Raw genomic sequence first — 19,788 nt, 5'->3', positions numbered from 1 at the left:
AGTAAGGGCATTGTTCAAATAAGCATTTGGCTTAGAAAGAAGTCAGCAACATTTTTCATCCTGCTATATATGTACATGTTTATTGTATTCATTTTATCTTATATCTATTAGAAGCTTTGTTTGTCCTAGCAATTTGGCTTTGACCTTTGTCACAATTTACCTATATGACAAAGTTTTTGTGTAGCAGTTTAGGTTGAGTGACTCCATTATCAATAATCTAATTGATCGAATACATGTTTTTGTGAACTTTGAACAATTAGTTAATTATAAATATTAACTTTCTTCATAATTTACTTCTGAATTTAATTTTAAGCCTATATTGCAATTAAAAAAAGCTTACAAAGTAACTTGAGGGTTCTAGAAACGTTGTTGCATTTTCTGTTCTTGATATGGCTCTCTTTTCATCTATCTCGTCGTCGTTCCTGTAGGATATATCTCAGCCTCCACCGCCACATTTACCTCTTCTTTTTCGGATTCACATTTCTCTTTCTCCGCCATGACACACTTACCTTCAGGTATTTCTTTCTTCCTTTTTGCATTTCTCTATCTCCACTGCAACACACTCACCTTTAGATATTTCCTTCTTCCTTTTTGTTTTTCTTTTTCTTTCACTGTTTTGTTTTTGGAAAAGTTCCATTTGTTTACCAGATTGCCTATACAGTAATCCTACATTTCTTTTAATTCATTCATCGAAAATCAATTGGCGGAACCACCCGTGCGTATGCACGGGTTACTGACTAGTTTATTCATAAATCACATAAAAGAACAAATAGGTAGGGAAAAACCACATGAGAGAATAGAGTACTTACTTTGATATTCTTTAACAACATCAAGGTCAGCATCAAGAAAACTCTTTGTTACAAAAAAAGCATTAGAAATGCCCATATCACCTACAAATTATCCAGTAAAAAATTCATTGATATTAATTTGATATAATTTAGATTATAAAACTTTAGCATACAAATAATTAAGATAAACTTTACCACTGCTTCAGAAAAAATAAACTTTACCATTATGTAACAAAAATAAAGGCTAAAAGTACAATTTTGAATTTTTGATATTTACTGTGCATAAGTTATAGCGAGTGTAGTGTTTATGTTTTTTTATTTAGGTGTTTATGTCTACTGCATAAGTTTCCTGTTTACACTTTTTAGGCTAGCTTTTGGTTTTTATGGTTTTAATGCATTTAGCATAGTATTGATTTGGTCAGACCTTACTTCTTTGCTGTCCATTTTTCAGCTGTCCCCGTACTGTCCCTTGAAAATCACATAATTTTAAATTGAATCACAAAATTAAATATTAATAAAATTAAATATTAACACAAACTAAGTAGACAACAATGGGACTGTTGAGAAAAAGACAACAGAGAAGCCAATTTCGATTTAGTTATATGACAATGTCAGTTTAGTTTGACAGAGATTGTGTACGTCTCTTTTAGATTAAAGAATTCAAGAATTATTCAAATGACATTTCATGTATTAAAATTGAAATAAAGATTTTCCAAATAGTGATAAAAATTAAGCAGAAAGTCTAACACTTGTATTAAATTTTGATTTATAATAAATAATTTTTCATTAAAAAATAATTTCTTTTATTTCTTTCTAATTATATAAAAATATTTCATTCCAAAGTCAGATAAAGCAAGAATGTTAAGCTAAGAAAATAGAACATAATTTCTAGTGTTGTAACCTTGGAAATCTTGCTATGATTGAAGTTTGTAGCTCATCACTAAGACTCAGAACATTACTATAATGTGCATCCTGAGGTAAATCTTCATGTTAATTAGTAGATGAACCATTGACATTAGGGGGTGATAACCTGAGAACTCTTATCTTTTAGGAACTACGGTAACTAGAACAAAAGCCACTAAAAAAGGTTAGGATAGGTAATGCTTTTTTATTGGTCATAATAGGTCTCTTCAAAGTAAATGCTCCTTCAATATGTCCTTTGTTAAATGTCGATTAGGGAAAACTTTTACTCCCCTTTAGCCAATGAATTGCCTGTAACTGCAGAAAGAAAACCCAGACAAAAGTATCAACAACCACAAAAATATATGATTATTGATTTCTTTGATCATGTTGCAATATAGCAGCAAGTCCATTATCAAAGGAAAAAAGAAAACCACAAAAAATAGTCATACTTTTTTCCATCAAAGATGAATTAAAATATTTTTTTTATCAAATGAACATTGTTGCTTTATATGGTCCTCTATGACTAACAAAGTGTTGACTTCTAAAATATAATACACTACTAGAAAATAAGTTTTTTACATCGGTTATCGGCACCTTTCTACATCGGTTATCATGCATCGTTGTAGCTTGATGTCGTTGAAACACAACGATGGTTGAGTGACCGATGTTGAATTCTGACATTCTACATCGGTTGTATCCTGAACCGTCGTGATTCCTACCCCACGATGAAGCATTCAACATTGGTTGTGGCCTGAACCGATGTAGAATTATTAATTATTTTTAATTTTTTTACTTTGACAAAATTTCATATTTGCTATTTTGCTTTCCAAATTCCAAGCATTCAACCCCGATAACCTTTTGTCATTTTTATAACAATAAAACAAGAAAATAGAAAAACCAGAATTGTATAGCTTTCCATCTTAGATAATCAATATTTACCTTGAGCATGGAAGTTTGAATTATATCAATCAGCAATTTGAAAGATTTCATGTTGCCTCAAAGCATTTGTATATCAAGATGTTCCTTTTATTTTCCTTTTATAGATGATTGATAATATTGCCTTAATTAAAATCATTTTCACTGCTAAAATTCTAAGAAAGATACATTTAATTTGAAATGCATAATACACATTAAAAGAGACAAACATTGTATCTTCACAAGTATAATTGTGAGTTTAACAGAGCAATAAATCTACTGATTAATTTAACACATTTTGGCTGCCTAGCTAGGGATCAAGGCATAGGCTTTTGGTGTGAGTGAGAATGTTTCTCTAAAGATTCAAAGTCAAAACTAATAATTAAATTAAAATCTTGTGTCAATTTATTTATACATTTGGCTTGAAGGAGGATTTATGAACATATCTTAACTTCAAGTTGTAATATCTTCTTTATGCACCAAGAGATAACTATTGTAATTTTTAGATTCTTAAAATAATAGTTTATTAGAATATAAAATCAAAAGCTACACAAAGTGTTGTTCTATATAAAATCAAAATAATAGTTTATTTATCTGTACAAAGTCACATTACTATTTTTTATTTATCTATAAAAAATGAGGGAAGAAAAGTGATGTCATCACTAGCGGTCAATACATTTTGGGATAGAAGGTAATCAAGATATTCAGTGCAATACTGAATATTGAATACCCATTCCTAACTCTATATATACTCCACATGTCTTATATTACACCTACTTTAATTTTAGGTGCTTTAATTTATCTTAAAAATATTTAATATAATATACTTCTGAATAATCAAGAAAATATATTATATTTATTTTCAATAATATTTTAACCTTTTTTTTAATAAAGTTAATTTTGTATTAAACACATAATATTTTCAGTTAGATGTTTTCAAGTTGAGATAATAATCCAACGTACTCAAGCTAACCAACAACACAAGTATTTTGGTCAGATGAATAAAAAGCATTTAGGTGCATAAGAAAGTTACCTCTACAATAGGATTGTGCTGAAGGAAGTCGTGAACCACTATTTTCCTCTGAATAAAACAAAGAAGGTATGACACCTGCAGAAGAGGGAGAAAATGCAAATTTAAAAATCAGATGTGGGGTGGACATAGACATGATGCACAAATGTAACTTTCAGCTTACAACCTATTTTAAGAGAGGCATTTAATATTTTTGCCACAACCACTGCATTGCATATCTACATTTTGAAAGAAGTGCAGAAGTAAATCATTGATAGATAAATATTATATGATAATTCTATGAAACTTTCGAGGGCGAGCCCTGGTGCAGCGGTAAAGTTGTGCCTTGGTGACTTGTTGGTCATGGGTTCGAATCCGGAAACAGCCTCTTTGCATATGCAAAGGTAAGGCTGCGTACAACATCCCTCCCCCATACCTTCGCATAGCGAAGTGCCTCCGGACAATGGGGTACGAAGTTTTTAATTCTATGAAACTTTCCACAGACTCATATAACGCTCATTTCGATGTACAAGACAGCAAAATCAGCACCATAGATCAAATGCAACATTGAATTAGCATTAAAACCAATTTTAAACGTAATTCTAGCTTTCTAACATTGAATTTGCATCAAAACCAATTTTAAACGTAATCAGCACCATAGAATTGAATTGCAGTCACAGATTTGTTGAGATGCCACTTATAATTGCTCTAAGTGGATGCTACTGACAAATGCAAAATATGTTAAGTTGTCACAACTTCTAGGTTAAGATATTCTTATTACTTTATTTGTTAATTCCCTGTTTTAGCATGGTTTGCAATGCTAATGAGGTCTTAAATATCTATTAAGGAATAGAAGAAAAAAAAAAGGAAACCTGGTAAAACACCATCCTGGCGCTCAGCACAGGGCTTCCAAGATGTTGTGGAAGAGAAAGGATTTTCCCAAAGTGATGGTGATTCTTTAACCTAAAAATAATACCAAAGAATCCATGTGAATGGGAAAAGAACACCAATGGCATTGAACAATATAGAAGGAGAAATGAAACTCCAAAACACTAGTCCTTTAGAGAACTTACATACGGGCAGTGAAGAACAATCCCATCGTTTTTACACAAGTAAGGCGCATTCTACAAAAAAATTGAACACAAAATCAATTATAAGAACTAGCTAAAAATAATAGTAAGAAATATAACTGTAGCTGAATTGTTTCTTTCGGTATCCAAAAAAAATAAATTGCATGAATTACTTGCACATCTACTCATTACTGAAGTTATACAATAGCTGAGCATTACCAAATCAAAATCAAAACAATAGGTAGTTTAATTCAATTTAAGATAAACAGAATAACACTACACATTAGAGATAAGGAATTTCGTTTTCCACACATCGAAAGGCGAAGAAGGATGCAATGCATTAGTGATTTAGTAGTGAATCTGAAAATGCAGCCAAAGAGATGAGGACTAACGAGATTATTGAAGATGGTGAAAAGGGAGACTAAACCAACGAGAAGAAGAAGTAATGTGAAAGCAAGAGAGATCCTGGAGTTATGAGGCAAAACCCTAGAGTCGTCGGTGAAGAAGGAGCATAGGCCTCTGAAAAAAAATGGAATACAAGAGCAACATTTAGCAATTATACACTATTTAAAAATAAAACACAAGTTCATGTAGGGAAAAATATTTTTAAAAAATAAGGAAAACGGGGACCTTTGTAAAGTTGGTGCTGGCATATTCATAAAGCTTTCTCGTGCTGGAGAATATAACAAGGCCAACTTGTGTAGCACAGAGGATTGCTAGCTCTTTGGCTTTCTTGATCATTTGGAGTGTCCTTGTTGCAGCTACTGTTGTTTTCTTATAGTCTTTCTCATTAAAAGAACAAGCTAGAATTGCCTATGAAGCAAAGAAAGTGATTAGTATTATTTGTTTGATTTTAATTTATTGCACAATTCGGAGAGTTTGAGAAATTAACAACTGGTTTTCATAGATATAAAAGATGTACAAGAAATTAAGAAAATATTTTTTTTATTTGAATAATTACAGAAAATGTCATATTATTTTAATTTTTTATTTAATTTTTTGCCTCCTGTTATTATTAAAAATAGAAATTGAAATCCAAAATTTCCTGTACATATGAATTTGAAAACAAGAAAAAAAATATGATAATTTTCCCAAATAAACAAACAAATATGTTATATTAAAAATTCATTTAATATGAAACATTTGAAAGAGGTTAGTTGAGCTTGTAACAGTAACTTAATAATAGTCTTCCTACATGCTGTTTCTTCTTCTACTTTTTTTTGTGAATAATTAATATTCTTTTATGTATGTTTTTATTTAATAAATGATTGATTAAGTTTACCACAAGAACTTGTACGGCCTGCAAGTTGCATTGAATTGTGAACAATTAAGTTAGAGTAGTAAAAGAATTATGAACAAACAATTAGTCAGCAGAAGCGGTCATAAAGAGAATTTTATGGAAAATAAAGAAAATAATATCCATATATCATTTTTATCCTAGTTAAAAAATTTAAAGAGCACTGAGCTAATTCAGAGGAAGTAGAGTCAAGGAAGGAACCAACCTCTTTGAGCCTTTATTATCTACTACTGCTTGATCCCTAATAGCATTGAATCCATAAGCAATTGCCACATCCTATAGATTAAAGAAAAACAAGAATAATAACAAGTTTATGGTGATATTTGGTTGCTTAACACACAATCAAACACACACTTATACAATACTTACATCTAATTGATACTTTTTATTTGTTTATATCTTTTATCTTTTATCAAGTTTCAATTTATTGTCTATCAAAATTATATTTTTCCTTTTTTATCTCTTTATTTTTCTAGGTCTAGATTAACATAACGTGTCCATGATTTTTTTTATCTCTTCACTATTTTTTAGTGAAGTTGCCTATTGAATAATGAATATGATGAGTATGAGACACTATATCCTTTCAATCAAAGGCCAACCAATTGATGCTGTCACCAATCAAAGGCCAGCCTCTCCTTCCTGGTGGTAATCTGCATTTTCTTTTATCTTTCGTCCTTAACTTGAATTGAAATAGCTTTGCAAATATTGCAATGGCCAGTATCACAGTGCTCTGAAATAATAGCCATGATTCTGAAATATTTTCTCTCATTTTCTGTTTAGAATAAAACGGAGAGAGAAAAGCAAATCACGCCTTAACCTGCCAGAGAAAATTGAATATTCATAGTGCGGTAGACATGGCAATATTAGCAATTCTTTACTTTTGGCTCAGAAATTCAAGAATTGAAATTAGCCATTGCTATGGCATGAACCCCCTTTTTGGCAAGTAACATGATAATGCAAGTGAGTCCTTTAGCCAATATATACAAAATACTAAATGACTGAAAGATAAAGCATGCTTACCTCAATGCACAAAATAGCTACTTCCCTAAAGCAGGATTTGGATCATTAAGCAATTGCAAAACCTGACAATCAATCATGTTTTGGAAGAAGTTATTATTATATGCCAACAATATTTAAATGTACAAAACATATGTACTGGTTATTTGTAAAAGTCAATACAGGGGGGAGGATAGCTTGTTGAAGTGGAAGCTCAGTAGCTGCAAATAGATTAATTGTAGCTGGGACATTTTGTGTAAACTCCTCTCAAACTCTCCAGCTTTTATGTGCCCAAGCAAAGGACCCTGCTCTTTCAACAATTATTGTAGGAGAAGAAACCTGTATATAATAATGATAATAATAATAATCCAAAATGAATGCAAAACGCAAGGACTAAAAACATATCATTTTCTGCAATTACAATCATAATTTTTTCATGAAAGGAAACTATTTCATACTCAAAGGATTTGCAAATTATGAAGTTTGGAAATGTCATTTGGCAAAAAACCCTTCAGACCTTGATTGTCAAGACCACTGTTCATCAGCAGATACAACACCAAGTTATTAACATATTGAGATTGAATATTCAACACAGCTTTCAAAGCAAAATACAATGGCTTTGTACCCTGGTGCTACCAATCTCTTAGCAAAATACAATGGCTTTGAATACCAACAGTACATCCACACAATCTCAAATCCAAAGAACATGCAATCCCTAAATAAAAATGGAAATAAAAATTACAATAGTAGTTCTATCTAATAGATTTGAGATATGCAACAATCTTTCGGTGTTGCACTTGACGAGATTTGAAATTAGGAGTTACTGAAAAAGTGGCCAGAATAATAGGAAAGTAGATAGGTTTCATTGTGGTTGACACAAGGAAGGCTTTGATCATAGTAGATTTGTAAGATGCTTACCGTGTGGGTGGAAATAGCTTTGATGGTCACAACTTGGATTGGGCAAAATCAGAAGATAAGGCTTATGGTGGCCGAAATCAACCTCCGTGGTGGCGAAGCAGAGAGATTGAGGGAGCGAGGTCGAGCAAAGGCCCCAAAGTAAGAGTGCGGAGGGACCTCGATTAGGAGCCAAGGAGAAGAGAAAAAGGAAGGGGAAGAGACTGCGGAGGCCTTCGGTTCGCATTAGGGTTGCGTTGTTTTTGGCTGTGTTTTGTTTTTATTAATTCAGAGGGAAAAATAAAATAAGTAAAAAAATTTAAAATTTTATAAATTCCATCAAAGGGCAGTAGTTAGATCCACTAACAAAGATGGTTTTTATAGAACCCCTTAGTAACGTTCACATCAAAGGCGACTTTATAAAAATCATCGTAGTTATATTTAAAAAGTTTGTTTTATTTACAAAAATGTCACCGTATCATTTACTACATTAGTTTCTTTATAACCGATGTAGATACGGCGATGTAAAAAAACCCTTTTGTGGTAGTGATACCAACTGTACCATTCTAAAAATGGTTCTTATTTCGATTAAGCAAGCAAATGTGTAGGTTCTTGTTATACTGCAAATATTGGTCATTGAAATGAACACTTCAAACTTCAACTGACTTGCTTTCTTTCCTTTCTACCTCTACCACAGTCAATGTAGCCTAGCTTTTCCACAATCTCTCTTCTTCTTGCAATGGATGGAAATACACTTAGAATTAATTATTTATTATTGTCAACTTGTTATTACTTAAAAAAATTATTAGAAAATAAAGAAATTGTTTCCTTATGGGAAATAGTGAGTTGTCTGACACCTTTCCTATGTCCAACTATCTTTTTATAGGAAAGTTAAGTATGAATAGATTAATGCTTATTAGCAGATAAAATTGATCTGATGAGTAAATATGTGTATGGATTTGATGAGTTTTTTTTACGATGTCCAACAATTTTGCCTTTACCAACAATATCAGAGTAATTTATGAGGAGAAAAGACTCAAATTTATCTTGGCAAAAATTAAACGAGCAATGCTCCATCCAGTTTAACATATCAACTTGAGATGTAAGAGATCATGGTGAAAATATCATAAGAATAACCATTGTAAATGGAATTGATTAGTAGAATATTAGTTATTAATTAACACAAATTGCATAATATTTGTTATTATTGACACAAATTTGTTGGTCATTATTATTTTCTTAATTAGTTATCCTAGTTGTAGGATAACATTTATTGCATACTAGCTATTTAATGCAAAGATGTATAAATCAAATTGTATGAACATTATTTAATACAGAATTCTCCATAAGATAACACATAGTTTTTCATATACAACTTTCTTAATCTAATATGGTATCAGTCTAGGTTGTGATCATATCATAGTTCTATCCAAAATTCCCAGGCTCTTGGTTTTGCAAGATTATCCAGTTCTTGCTCCTTGTTCCTTTTGTGATTTCTCTCTTGTAATTACCTGCTTTTTTTCCTTAGTCTTATGTCTAGTGACAAGTATAATGTCTTATTGATTTGTCTTAATGACAAGAACCAATTCCAGTTCCAGAAATTTGTGAAAGTTAAGAACCTTTGGGGTCATGTTGATGACACCAGTTCTGCTCCTAACAATGAAAACCAATCGAATGAATATGTTGAGTGGGAAGTCAAGGATGCCCAAATCATGGCATGAATCATAGGCTCTGTTGATCCTCATATTGTTCTCAATCTCTGACCATTCAACACTGCAGACAAGATATGGGTCTATCTCAAGAAGATTTATAGCCATAATAATACTGCCAGAGGATTCTAGCTGGAACATGAAATTGCCATATTTCAATAGGATAGTCTCTCAATTTCTGAATTCTATTCTCAGTTCATGAATCATTGGGATGAATACACTAACATTGTCTATAAAAATTTGTCAAATGAAGGTCAAATTGCAGTGCAACAAGTTCATGAGACTACAAAAAGAGATCAATTTCTTATGAAAGTGAGATCTGACTTTGAGGCTATTCGGTCCAATCTCACGAATAGAGCTCTTGTCTCATGCCTGGATAAATGCCTCAATGAGCTTCTTCATGAAGAACAATGTCTCCTAACTCAAACATCCATGTAACAGCAAAAATCTAGCTCTTTTCCAGTTGCATATGTTGCACAAGGAAAACCTAAATGTCGAGACTTAGTGTTGTCCAATGCTTTTGTTGCAAAGAACTTGGACATTTTTTCTTCACACTATCCTAAAATTTTTTGCAATTAGTTAAAAAAAGATGGTCATATCATTAAAGAATTCCCATAAGACTACCAAGGATAACTGAAACAACCTTTATAGTTGTGGCTGGTCCTTCTATTGCTGGTGGTTTTGTGAATCAAAATGTTCTTGCCTTTGCACAACCAATGACCCCTGAAATGGTTCAACAAATGATAATTTCTACATTTTCTGCTTTAGGACTTTCAAGTAAACCTTTTTCTTCTTGTACTCTGTGGTATTTTGACTCCGGTGCATCCAATCACATGACCAACAATGTTGAATCCCTTAAAAATGTCACAAAATATTTTGGTAACCTTCAAATTCATATTGCTGATGGAAACAGTTTGTCAATCACAGCTATTAGTGACATTTCTTCCTCTTTAACCAATTGTTTTGTTTCCCTTAGCCTCATTAGTAATCTTATTTCTATTGGTCAACTAGTTGATAATAATTGCAAAGTTGCATTCTCAAAATTTGATTGTCTTGTGCAGGATCAACAATCAGGGAAGATGATCGCGAATGGGCCTAAAGTCAGACGTCTTTTTTTTCCTCTTTATTTCTATCAGCCTAAATGTTCTTTTTCACTTTTTGTTTCTTGTAATTCAACTATTGTTAATTTTCAAATATGACATAAGCGCCTTGGTCACCCAAACTCTTGTACTTCATGACTTACTGAAATCTTGTGTTCTTGGTAATAAAATTTCCCCATCTCTTAGTATTGTTCAATTTGATTGCAACTCTTGCAAACTTGGGAAAAGTAAAATTCTACCTTTTCCAATTCATAAATCAAAGATAAATAATCCTTTTGATATGATTCATAGTGATCTATGGGGGATTGCACCGGTTATATCCCATGCTAATTACAAATACTTCATGACTTTTATTGATGACTATACTCGTTTCACTTGGGTCTATTTTTTGCGCTCTAAAGATGAAGTTTGTTTCAAAAAAATTCATGCCTATGTTCGGATCCAATTTTCTTCCAAGATTAAAATTTTATGTTCCAACAATCGAGGGGAGGGGGAATATACATCTCATTTATTTTAGGAATTCTTATAGACAAATGGTATTTTATCTCTAAAATCGTCATCTTGATGTTGTTTGTACCCTTTTGTTGGAATCTTTTGTGCCACCTCGATTTTGGTGTGAGGCTCTCTCCACTGTTGTCCACCTTATTAACTGCCTAGCTTCTCAACCATTAAACAATGATCATCCTTTTCTTCAAGTTATTTGGTCACAAACCCACTTATTCCAATCTACCTACTTTTGGTTGTATTTGTTATGTCCACTTTCCCAACAAGAACGCACCAAGCTCACAACTCAATCTGTTAAATGTGTTTTTCTTGGTTATTCTGCCCACCATAAAATGTTTGTGTGTTATGATCCTAATCTACATAGGCTGAGTTTCTAGAAATGTCATCTTTCAAGAACATATATATATATTTCCAACTAACCAAGACACTCCCTCTTATACATCCATATTTGTTTTGCCATTATTTCCTAACAATATTGTAGGAAAACCAACACTACAACCTTTATTGGTGTAGCAAAGATGTCAAGTTGTTCCACCAAATCCACCATTCGTACCTCCATGGCCCCTTGCCGATCAATCTCTAGTTGTTGATCCGTGCTTCATCCAACACTAGCTCCTTTACGTCGCAGTACTCACGTTAGTAAACCACTAGAAAAGTATGGTTTCTCTTCCCCTTTATCATTGACAGCAGCTATAGCATTTGCTCCTATTCCTTCTTCATTTAGATAGACCATGGAGCATAAATGTTGGAGAGAAGTTATTGAAATAGAACTTCTAGCATTGGAAGAAAATCAGACATGGGATGTTGTAACCTGTCCTTCTTCTGTCAAACACTTTGACAACAAATTTGTATTCAATATAAAGCTTCATTCGGATGGATCAATCGATCGATACAAGGTCAGGCTGGTTGTTCTTGGAAATAAGCAAGAACTTGGCCTTAATTAAGAGAAGACCTTTGCACTTGTGGTCAAAACGACTACTGTGTGCACTATTCTTGACATTACTGCATCTGAATCTTGGCAAATACACTAGATGGATGTTAAGAACGCATTCCTCCATGGTGACCTCAAGGAGGAAATTTACATCAGACTTCCCACTGGTATGTCTTCACCTTTGCCTAATGTTGTTTGCAAACTAAACCATTCTTTATATGGATTGAAACAAGCACTGAGAATATGGTTTGAAAAGTTTTGCACAACACTGTTTGGTTTTTCCTTCATACAAAGCAGGTATAATTTGTCACTTTTTTATACAAAGGAGCTTAAAAGGAATTGTCATACTTCTTGTTTATGTGGATGATATTGTGGTCATCGGATTAGATCAAGAGGCTATCAGTACAATCAATAGGCTGTGGCATTCAACTTTCCACGTGAAAGACCTTGGCCAACTCACTTATTTCTTGGGATTAGAAATACACTTTCAACAGAAAGACATTTTTGTCAATCAACACAAATATATTCAAGATCCAAGAACCATTGTCTAAATAAAGCCTTGAATACAATGGAGAGTAAGCCCATAATCTTATCTATCAATTTAAGAGTCTAGCAAGGCAAAGACTTCCAGAAGTAGTTACCTGCTTTGTAACAGGTTCAAGAATGAGAATTGGAATTTTATTATATCTCAAGAATGAGAAGTGTTTGGGTTGGTAAGGGTTGCTTCTTGTGTTCGAGACCAAGGATAATCTCCCGGGGAAAGAAGGAAAACAAAAGCAAGCTTGGTGAATTTTCTCTACCTTTATTCAGTACACCGTTGCCTTTTTAAATACATGCAACTTGGAAGTTAACATAATAACCACTACATGGAAGTTAATATGATAACCACTACATGCCACTACATGCTATAATAACCACTACATTAACTACTTCTAGAATGATAACTACCCCTATGGCAGTTTCCATGGCAGAGCATCTTCTTCCTAACATTCCCTAACCCATCAAAAACACATTGTCCTCAAGGTGTTGGGTGCAGAAAACAGAACCCGAATCCCAAATGAAAATGGGTGTAGGAATTAATGCCTGAAGATGATTGCGGAGACAAAGTCCTTTGGCAGCGATGAGAATGGCAAAGAGGAGGAGGTAGAAGGGGTGGTGGAGATTTGTGTCCCTGACCGTGATGACACACACAACAAAAAGGGAGAAGCGGATGTCGTGGCTGGAGAGCTTTGTGTGGGACTGGAGATTGGCAGCCGGGAGGGGGCCGGAGGAGAATGTGTGGTACTTGTTAACGGGAAGGTGGAAAGCTACCATGGGAAGGGAAGGCGGCGTGGTTTCTGCTGTTGGTGGAGGCGGCTTGGTTTCTGCTAGGGGTGGTGGCTTAGCAGAGGAAGAAGATGGGTTGGTTACCTTGGGAAGCAGAGGCAGCATGGGTGGTGACTTCGTAGAGGCAGAAGATGGAGAGGGTTGTCTGGGTACCATGGTATTCAATATTCGGAGAATGACATCAAGTTTGGAAGCCATGGAAGTTTGGGCTGCAAAGATGGAAGTTTGGGCTACAGCGAGTTTGGCCATGGCGGCCTCGAGGCGATCCACGCAGGCGGCGGAAAGTTCGGTGTCCGCCATTGAAGAGTGGCAGGTCGAACCAAATGGTAAGGGTTGCTTCTTGCGTTCGAGACCAAGGATAATCTCCCGGGGAAAGAAGGAAAACAAAAGCAAGCTTGGTGAATTTTCTCTACCTTTATTCGGTGCACCGTTGCCTTTTTAAATACATGCAACTTGGAAGTTAACATAATAACCACTACATGGAAGTTAATATGATAACCACTACATGCCACTACATGCTATAATAACCACTACATTAACTATTTCTAGAATGATAACTATCCCTATGACAGTTTTCATGACAGAGCATCTTTTTCCTAACAGTTAAGCATGTGTCTTACTTTGTATTTTTTCTCTCGAACCTGGAATATGTGGAGAAGAAAAAAATAAGAGTAAAGACATCAATAAAACAATAATATGTACTGAAAAGGATTGACGAAGAAGAAGCAGAGCATACTTAAAGGTGATAATAGGTGATAATAACTGGAAAAGAAATGCTTCAATTAGAAGTAGCATAACATATCTATCAGGATTGACGAGGAAGCATTTATGATTCAAATACAATAATGTATGGCAGAATTTAAAAAATGTTTACCTTGCTTACGTCTCTCTTTCTCGAATCAGAAATGTGCGGAGAAGGAATTTAAAAACTCTTTGATAATTGTTTGAACAGCCATACAAAATATGTGGGTAAAGGATTATTGGAGAAGAAACAGAGCATAGCTTTGAATGGTATTTTTCAGATTGAGTTTAAGAAAATTGAATGACAACGATAAAGAGCATGAATTAAACCATGAATGATTGTGTTAATTTTTACCTAAGGTGTTTGTTTGGCTAATCCTCCAATGAAGGTTTCCTTGCACTGAAATGGGAAAATTAGAAGCGAAACACAATGGGTAGGTCACCTGGCGTTGGAGTAAGGGTTGTCAACACTTCTAGAAGCCATGGATGGAAGCTCCTTTCCGCACCTCCTCCCTTGTTTTTCTCTCTCGTAGACTTGTTGAGTGACGCTTGCACACTCTAAAATCTAAATAATGTGTTTCAGAATGTGGGAGAAAGAATGTTTTCCTTTTCATCATTTATTGTTATTGGGAATTATTAACTATCAATGATAAAATAAAATGAACTGTTATGAAATAATTAATGCTGGATGAGAGATGGATTTGAGCATATTATTTATTTATATATATATATATATATATATATATATATATATATATATATATATATATATATATATATTATAAAATAAGACTCTTTAATAATTTTTCTTTTTTTCTTATTTAAATATAAAATATATAGTTATAAGGAAATATATGTTAAGTTATTTTAATAAATTATAATATTTGATATATTTTATTTTATAGTTTCATAACAAAATTTGGCAATCAAAATGTTTAACTATAGTATTACATTATTATTGTTATTCCGCGGAAGAAAAACAAATAATTATAAATTTTAACAGGCTTTAAGATAATATTTGCTTAATTAAAAATATGATGTATTTTTACTCAATTTTAATATAATTATATTTATTATAAAACTAAATATTTTTTCAAATAATGCTAAATACAAATAATACTAAGTATAAATATAAAAAAATTATAATTTAATCAAATTCATGCATCATATGGGTATAAATTCTAGTTATATACTAAACTTTACTTGAAAATTTTCTAACTATTAAATCAATCACTAAATTTTATGATAGCAATCATATTTAACTAAAATTAATGTTCCCAAATGCATTTAGTGAAGAATTAACTTACTGTTATTAATAATATAATTTTAAAAATTTAATATTAATTTCAATAATTTTAAGATTAGTTGGTAATATTTTATTTATGATAAATTTTTAAAAAAATTCATAATTAAGGATAGAAATTATATATAGTTATTCAAATATATATATATATATATATATATATATATATATATATATATATATATATATATATATATAATTTCATTTTTTTTTATAGAGAATCACATCAACTGCATTAATAATAATTAATACATATTTTTTATAATCGTAACTTAATAACAATAACAATAATTAAAGTTTTTTAAATTCATATGAAAAATTCAATTTTAACAATATAGTTTTTTATTTTTATAAATTCAGACATTACTAATAATAATAATAATAATAATAATTTTTTATTCCTCAAAATTTAGAGCATTAAGTATTACATATTCATTACGTATAATAAATAAATAAAAAGTTGTAAAATATGCAATAATAGTATAATTATTATTAATAATAACGTTATCTTTTTTAATTTAATGAAAACACTATTAACAGATGAAAAATAATGTTTATTATCGATGAATAATATGTATAACAATTAAATTATAAAATATAAAAATTTTGATCACATAATAATCTTTTACAAGTAATAATAATAATAATAATAATAATAATAATAATAATAATAATAATAATAATAATAATAATAATAATAATAATAATAAACGACTAAAAATAATAATAATAATAATAATAATAATAATAATAAACGACTAAAATTACATCAGATGTTTGAGCTGTCAAACAGATTGGTCTGATTCATTTGAACTTGATCCATCTCGACTCACTTATAAGTGGATCAATCTAATCTGGTTTTTTTATATTTTAGTCTTAAAAAAATGGTCCACGGCTTAAGTTAAACGGGTTGGCCCATCTGAAATTTAAAAGAAAGAATTTTTTAAAAATCAACAAAAAAATCAATTTTTTAGAAAAATAAATTTAAATAAATTAAAAACATATTAATTAAATTAAATTTTCTACTGTCAACACAACACAACAAGACATATTATTGGAAAAATGCAAGTAATATGTTAATTTAGATTCTAGTTTTTTTTAGCAGATTTGACAAGTTCAAATTGGAAAAATGCAAACACCTAAAAAATGTCTACACAATAAAACGTGTCAAACCAAAATCAAATCTTAGAAATTGAAAGCATAACCAGAATAAAAAAAGATAGAAGTAGAATGCATATGAAAGTTCATGATTATTTATCAAATTACGCAAATTGCATATATCCACCACCAGCATTAGCAGGAGATAAAATGGCTGCATTAAATATCCCCTTAAATGTAGATTAAAAGTACGAAATAACTAGAAAAAAATTAGGAACTTTATTGAGCAAGTCCCTTATTCCCAGGTCTGAATCAAGTAGATTGCAGATCATAGAGATAGAGTGTTTTATGCTCTGTATCCTCTCAATTTCAGGAAGCTGAGAATTCTGGCCCACTACCCACCACTTTCCAATCTGAACTCCCTTCCCTTGTTCACCACTTTTTATTACCAAATATCCCCTCCTTACCCCTAAAAATTTCAGTTAGAGACTTCTAACTAACAAACTTCATTAACAGAAACTAACAAAGTTTATTACTACTAATCTGTGGATTTTGGTCATCTATTGTTATACCTAACATACACCTTGTCACTATCGTTATCACCGAGTTTCCTAAATGTTATTAATACACAAAACAATTTAGTCAAAATTTGTGCAAGCGACTTTTCCAAAAAAGATTTTGTTTTTTGTAGCAATGGCCCTTTCACTTTTTTCTTCTGCAAGATTACGTGATCTGGATGATTAAGTGTTTGTAAAAACAAATTTCACACATTTTTAGTTGGGCAGGCCTTCAAACCACTTATATTACCACCAACATGAACAGTCCAAATGATGTCCAAGATTCAAATGCAAATAGTAACCTAAAACATATTCAATTAGGAGGGCTTTAAAAAAGATAATTATTCAGCTCTACTCATCCAACAGGCAAAGTTGCAAATAAAATTTCCCATAAGATTTTGACAATGTACGAATTGAAATTTTAACTTTTCTCATACCCTCAATCGTGGAAAACACAACGTTATTAGTTCCAATAAAAAGAACTAACTACAATTTTCTATTCTATGTCCCACAAATAAAAACCAATTTCCTTTATCAACAATATATTATCAAAATAAAACTCTAACTTTAATCAGAAAATAATATAAAAAAAAAGTTCATCCATATTATGCATTTTATTTCAACATCCATTACAATAGTAGTCAATATTTTTTTTCTTCATATTTTCACTGTTAATTTTGACTTGTTAAAAATGCAAAAGAAAGATGGAAGTTTCCCCCGCACAATCATTTCTAGGTGGAACTTGGGGAAGTGTTATTTACTTGTTTCATGTCTCACTTGAACATTCCAAACAAACTATTAATATTAAATTAAGCATGCTCCTAATCTAGCCGCAATTTTGTAGTTTATTAAAACGAATGCTGCGTAAACAAGTCCACAGAACTGAAGTGAAAAATAGTGAGATTATGACATTCTACCCACTAATCCATCATCTTTTCCAATTAATAAAACCTTTACCATATTATCATATAATACTTTTTTTGTTCTTTTCATTACATAATATTACACACAAATTCACGTGGATTAAAAAACGAACGTGGTGGTCCAACTTTGTTTCCTCCAACCTCAACGCGTATGAGCAAAGAGCATATCATCACTGCAATCGTCATCGTCCACGTGTACATCCAATCCCATTCACTTTTACACGCCTTTGAAGTCTTACATCACAGTGAGTCAAACATCTTCACTCGCCCTTCATCACATATATAAACAGCCGCAACACAAAAACACCCATTCAGAAAACACAAACAAACGCAGCCAAAACAACAACTAACGACAAAGATTCTTCCCCAACACAAGGGAAAACCGGAGCAACAAAAAAAGTAACACACACGCACACACGCATCATCGTATAACATTTGTTTTATTTTTTTTAAAGAGCGAGTGTTGTAACAAATGGTGAAGTCGAAGAGCGTGGAGAAACCTGCGGAGGAACAACAACGAGGTGGTGTTTCAGCGTACAGAGGAGTACGGAAGAGGAAGTGGGGGAAGTACGTGTCGGAAATTAGGCTGCCCAACAGCCGTCAAAGGATTTGGTTGGGTTCCTACGACAGCGCCGAAAAGGCGGCGCGTGCATTCGACGCGGCCATGTTCTGCTTACGTGGCAGCGGTGCCAACTTTAATTTCCCGAGCGACCGGCCCAACATCGCTGGCGGGAGGAACATGACGCCCTCGCAGATTCAGATCGCCGCGGCGCGTTTCGCCAATTCGGAGCCCCGAAAGGAGTGTTCGGGTAAACCCGTGGAGTCTTTGACTTCGATTGAGGAAACGACGTCGTTTCCAGTAAATTCGGATACGGATACATCTTCTCCTCTATCAGTAGTGACGATCCAAAACGACACCGAAGTAGCAACCGGGTCGTTTCCGGGTATATTTTCGGGTTTCGGGTCGGGTAATTTCGTCCCCGAATTCTCCGATTTTCCGAGCTTCGATGATTTCGGCCACGATTTCTTCGTGCATGAGCTTCCGGGTTTCGATTACGGAGAAGAGAACTTGGATGGGTTGATAATTCAGGACTCGTTCCTGTGGAATTTCTAAGCGGGTCGGGGTTAGGATAATTTTATTATATCCCAACCGTGTTTAGAATTCGGATCGGATCCGGATTTGGGTTGGTCAATTTTTGTGAGACCATGCCCTCTGTGTTAGTAGTTAGTGATGGTAATGTTTTTTTTATGTACCTAGTAGTCAAGGTTTCGATTTTTTGGGATGAGAATCATAATTTATTTATTTGTCATGACTCATGTCATTAATTGTAAAGTTGTCTGCTGATAGTGTAATTTTCTTTTGGCCATTCATTCAATTATAAAAATGATAAGATATTTTCGTCTGGATATTAATTAGTGGTGGCTTGGTTTGGCCCATTATATTAATTTATGTCTATCTACTACGCTAGAGATGGGGAATGTGATTATCAAAGGTAAGGAAAGAAAACTCAATTATAAAGAAAAAGGACTCCATTTTCGATTGATGTGCACACGGCGGGAGCATGCATTTAAGAGCAACTTTATCATATTTGCTTATTCTCGTTCGTAAAAAAAGTGACAATAACATTTTTTTATCGAGATATTTATCGGTCAAACATAAAAAATTAATTCCATAAATATTAAAATTTATTTAAGGTATTAAACTCTTTTAACATGTAATTTTT

General features: G+C 32.6%; 2 protein-coding genes across 4 annotated transcripts; one reads left to right on the top strand and one right to left on the bottom strand.

The window, feature by feature from the left end:
* Positions 1-136: 136 nt before the first annotated feature.
* Positions 137-8,219, bottom strand: LOC114387152 (protein PECTIC ARABINOGALACTAN SYNTHESIS-RELATED-like). Of its 3 annotated transcripts, none has more exons than XM_028347283.1 (10): positions 7,437-8,214; positions 7,162-7,317; positions 7,003-7,064; positions 6,188-6,258; positions 5,316-5,498; positions 5,078-5,204; positions 4,689-4,739; positions 4,488-4,578; positions 3,640-3,714; positions 1,683-2,006 (listed from the first exon to the last, which is right to left on the bottom strand). In XM_028347283.1, exons 5-10 carry the CDS (start codon positions 5,342-5,344, stop codon positions 1,975-1,977), a joined length of 405 nt encoding a protein of 134 aa, XP_028203084.1. In that variant the 5' UTR covers positions 5,345-5,498; positions 6,188-6,258; positions 7,003-7,064; positions 7,162-7,317; positions 7,437-8,214; the 3' UTR covers positions 1,683-1,974. The 3 variants fall into 3 exon arrangements, 2 of the variants coding, with proteins under 2 accessions (XP_028203084.1, XP_028203085.1); XM_028347284.1 differs by lacking the exon at positions 1,683-2,006 and adding an exon at positions 2,049-2,442 and having other exon boundaries at positions 7,437-8,219; XR_003661248.1 differs by lacking the exons at positions 5,078-5,204; positions 5,316-5,498; positions 6,188-6,258; ... (1 more) ...; positions 7,162-7,317; positions 7,437-8,214 and adding exons at positions 137-552; positions 810-890; positions 3,803-3,854 and having other exon boundaries at positions 1,690-2,006; positions 4,689-4,721.
* A 10,147-nt stretch (positions 8,220-18,366) lies between these two features.
* On the top strand, positions 18,367-19,473 carry LOC114387106 (ethylene-responsive transcription factor ERF017-like). The gene has a single exon (XM_028347239.1). It carries the CDS (start codon positions 18,537-18,539, stop codon positions 19,176-19,178), a length of 642 nt encoding a protein of 213 aa, XP_028203040.1. The 5' UTR covers positions 18,367-18,536; the 3' UTR covers positions 19,179-19,473.
* The last annotated feature ends 315 nt before the right edge of the window (positions 19,474-19,788 follow it).

This window comes from Glycine soja, chromosome 15 (genome assembly GCF_004193775.1).
Source record: "Glycine soja cultivar W05 chromosome 15, ASM419377v2, whole genome shotgun sequence".
NCBI lineage: Eukaryota > Viridiplantae > Streptophyta > Magnoliopsida > Fabales > Fabaceae > Glycine > Glycine soja.
The sequence above is the reverse complement of the archived record's forward strand: the minus strand, read 5'-3'. Positions and strand labels throughout refer to the sequence as shown.

Excerpts from the sequence above, each read along its gene's own strand:
- LOC114387152 (XM_028347283.1), bottom strand. The coding sequence starts at position 5,344 with ATGAATATGCCAGCACCAACTTTACAAAG. Across the intron at positions 5,205-5,315 it reads CCAGCACCAACTTTACAAAG|AGGCCTATGCTCCTTCTTCA; the intron begins GTCCCCGTTTTC and ends ATTTTTTTTCAG. Across the intron at positions 4,579-4,688 it reads TTGTTCTTCACTGCCCGTAT|GTTAAAGAATCACCATCACT; the intron begins GTAAGTTCTCTA and ends TATTATTTTTAG.
- LOC114387106 (XM_028347239.1), top strand. The coding sequence starts at position 18,537 with ATGGTGAAGTCGAAGAGCGTGGAGAAACCTGCGGAGGAACAACAACGA.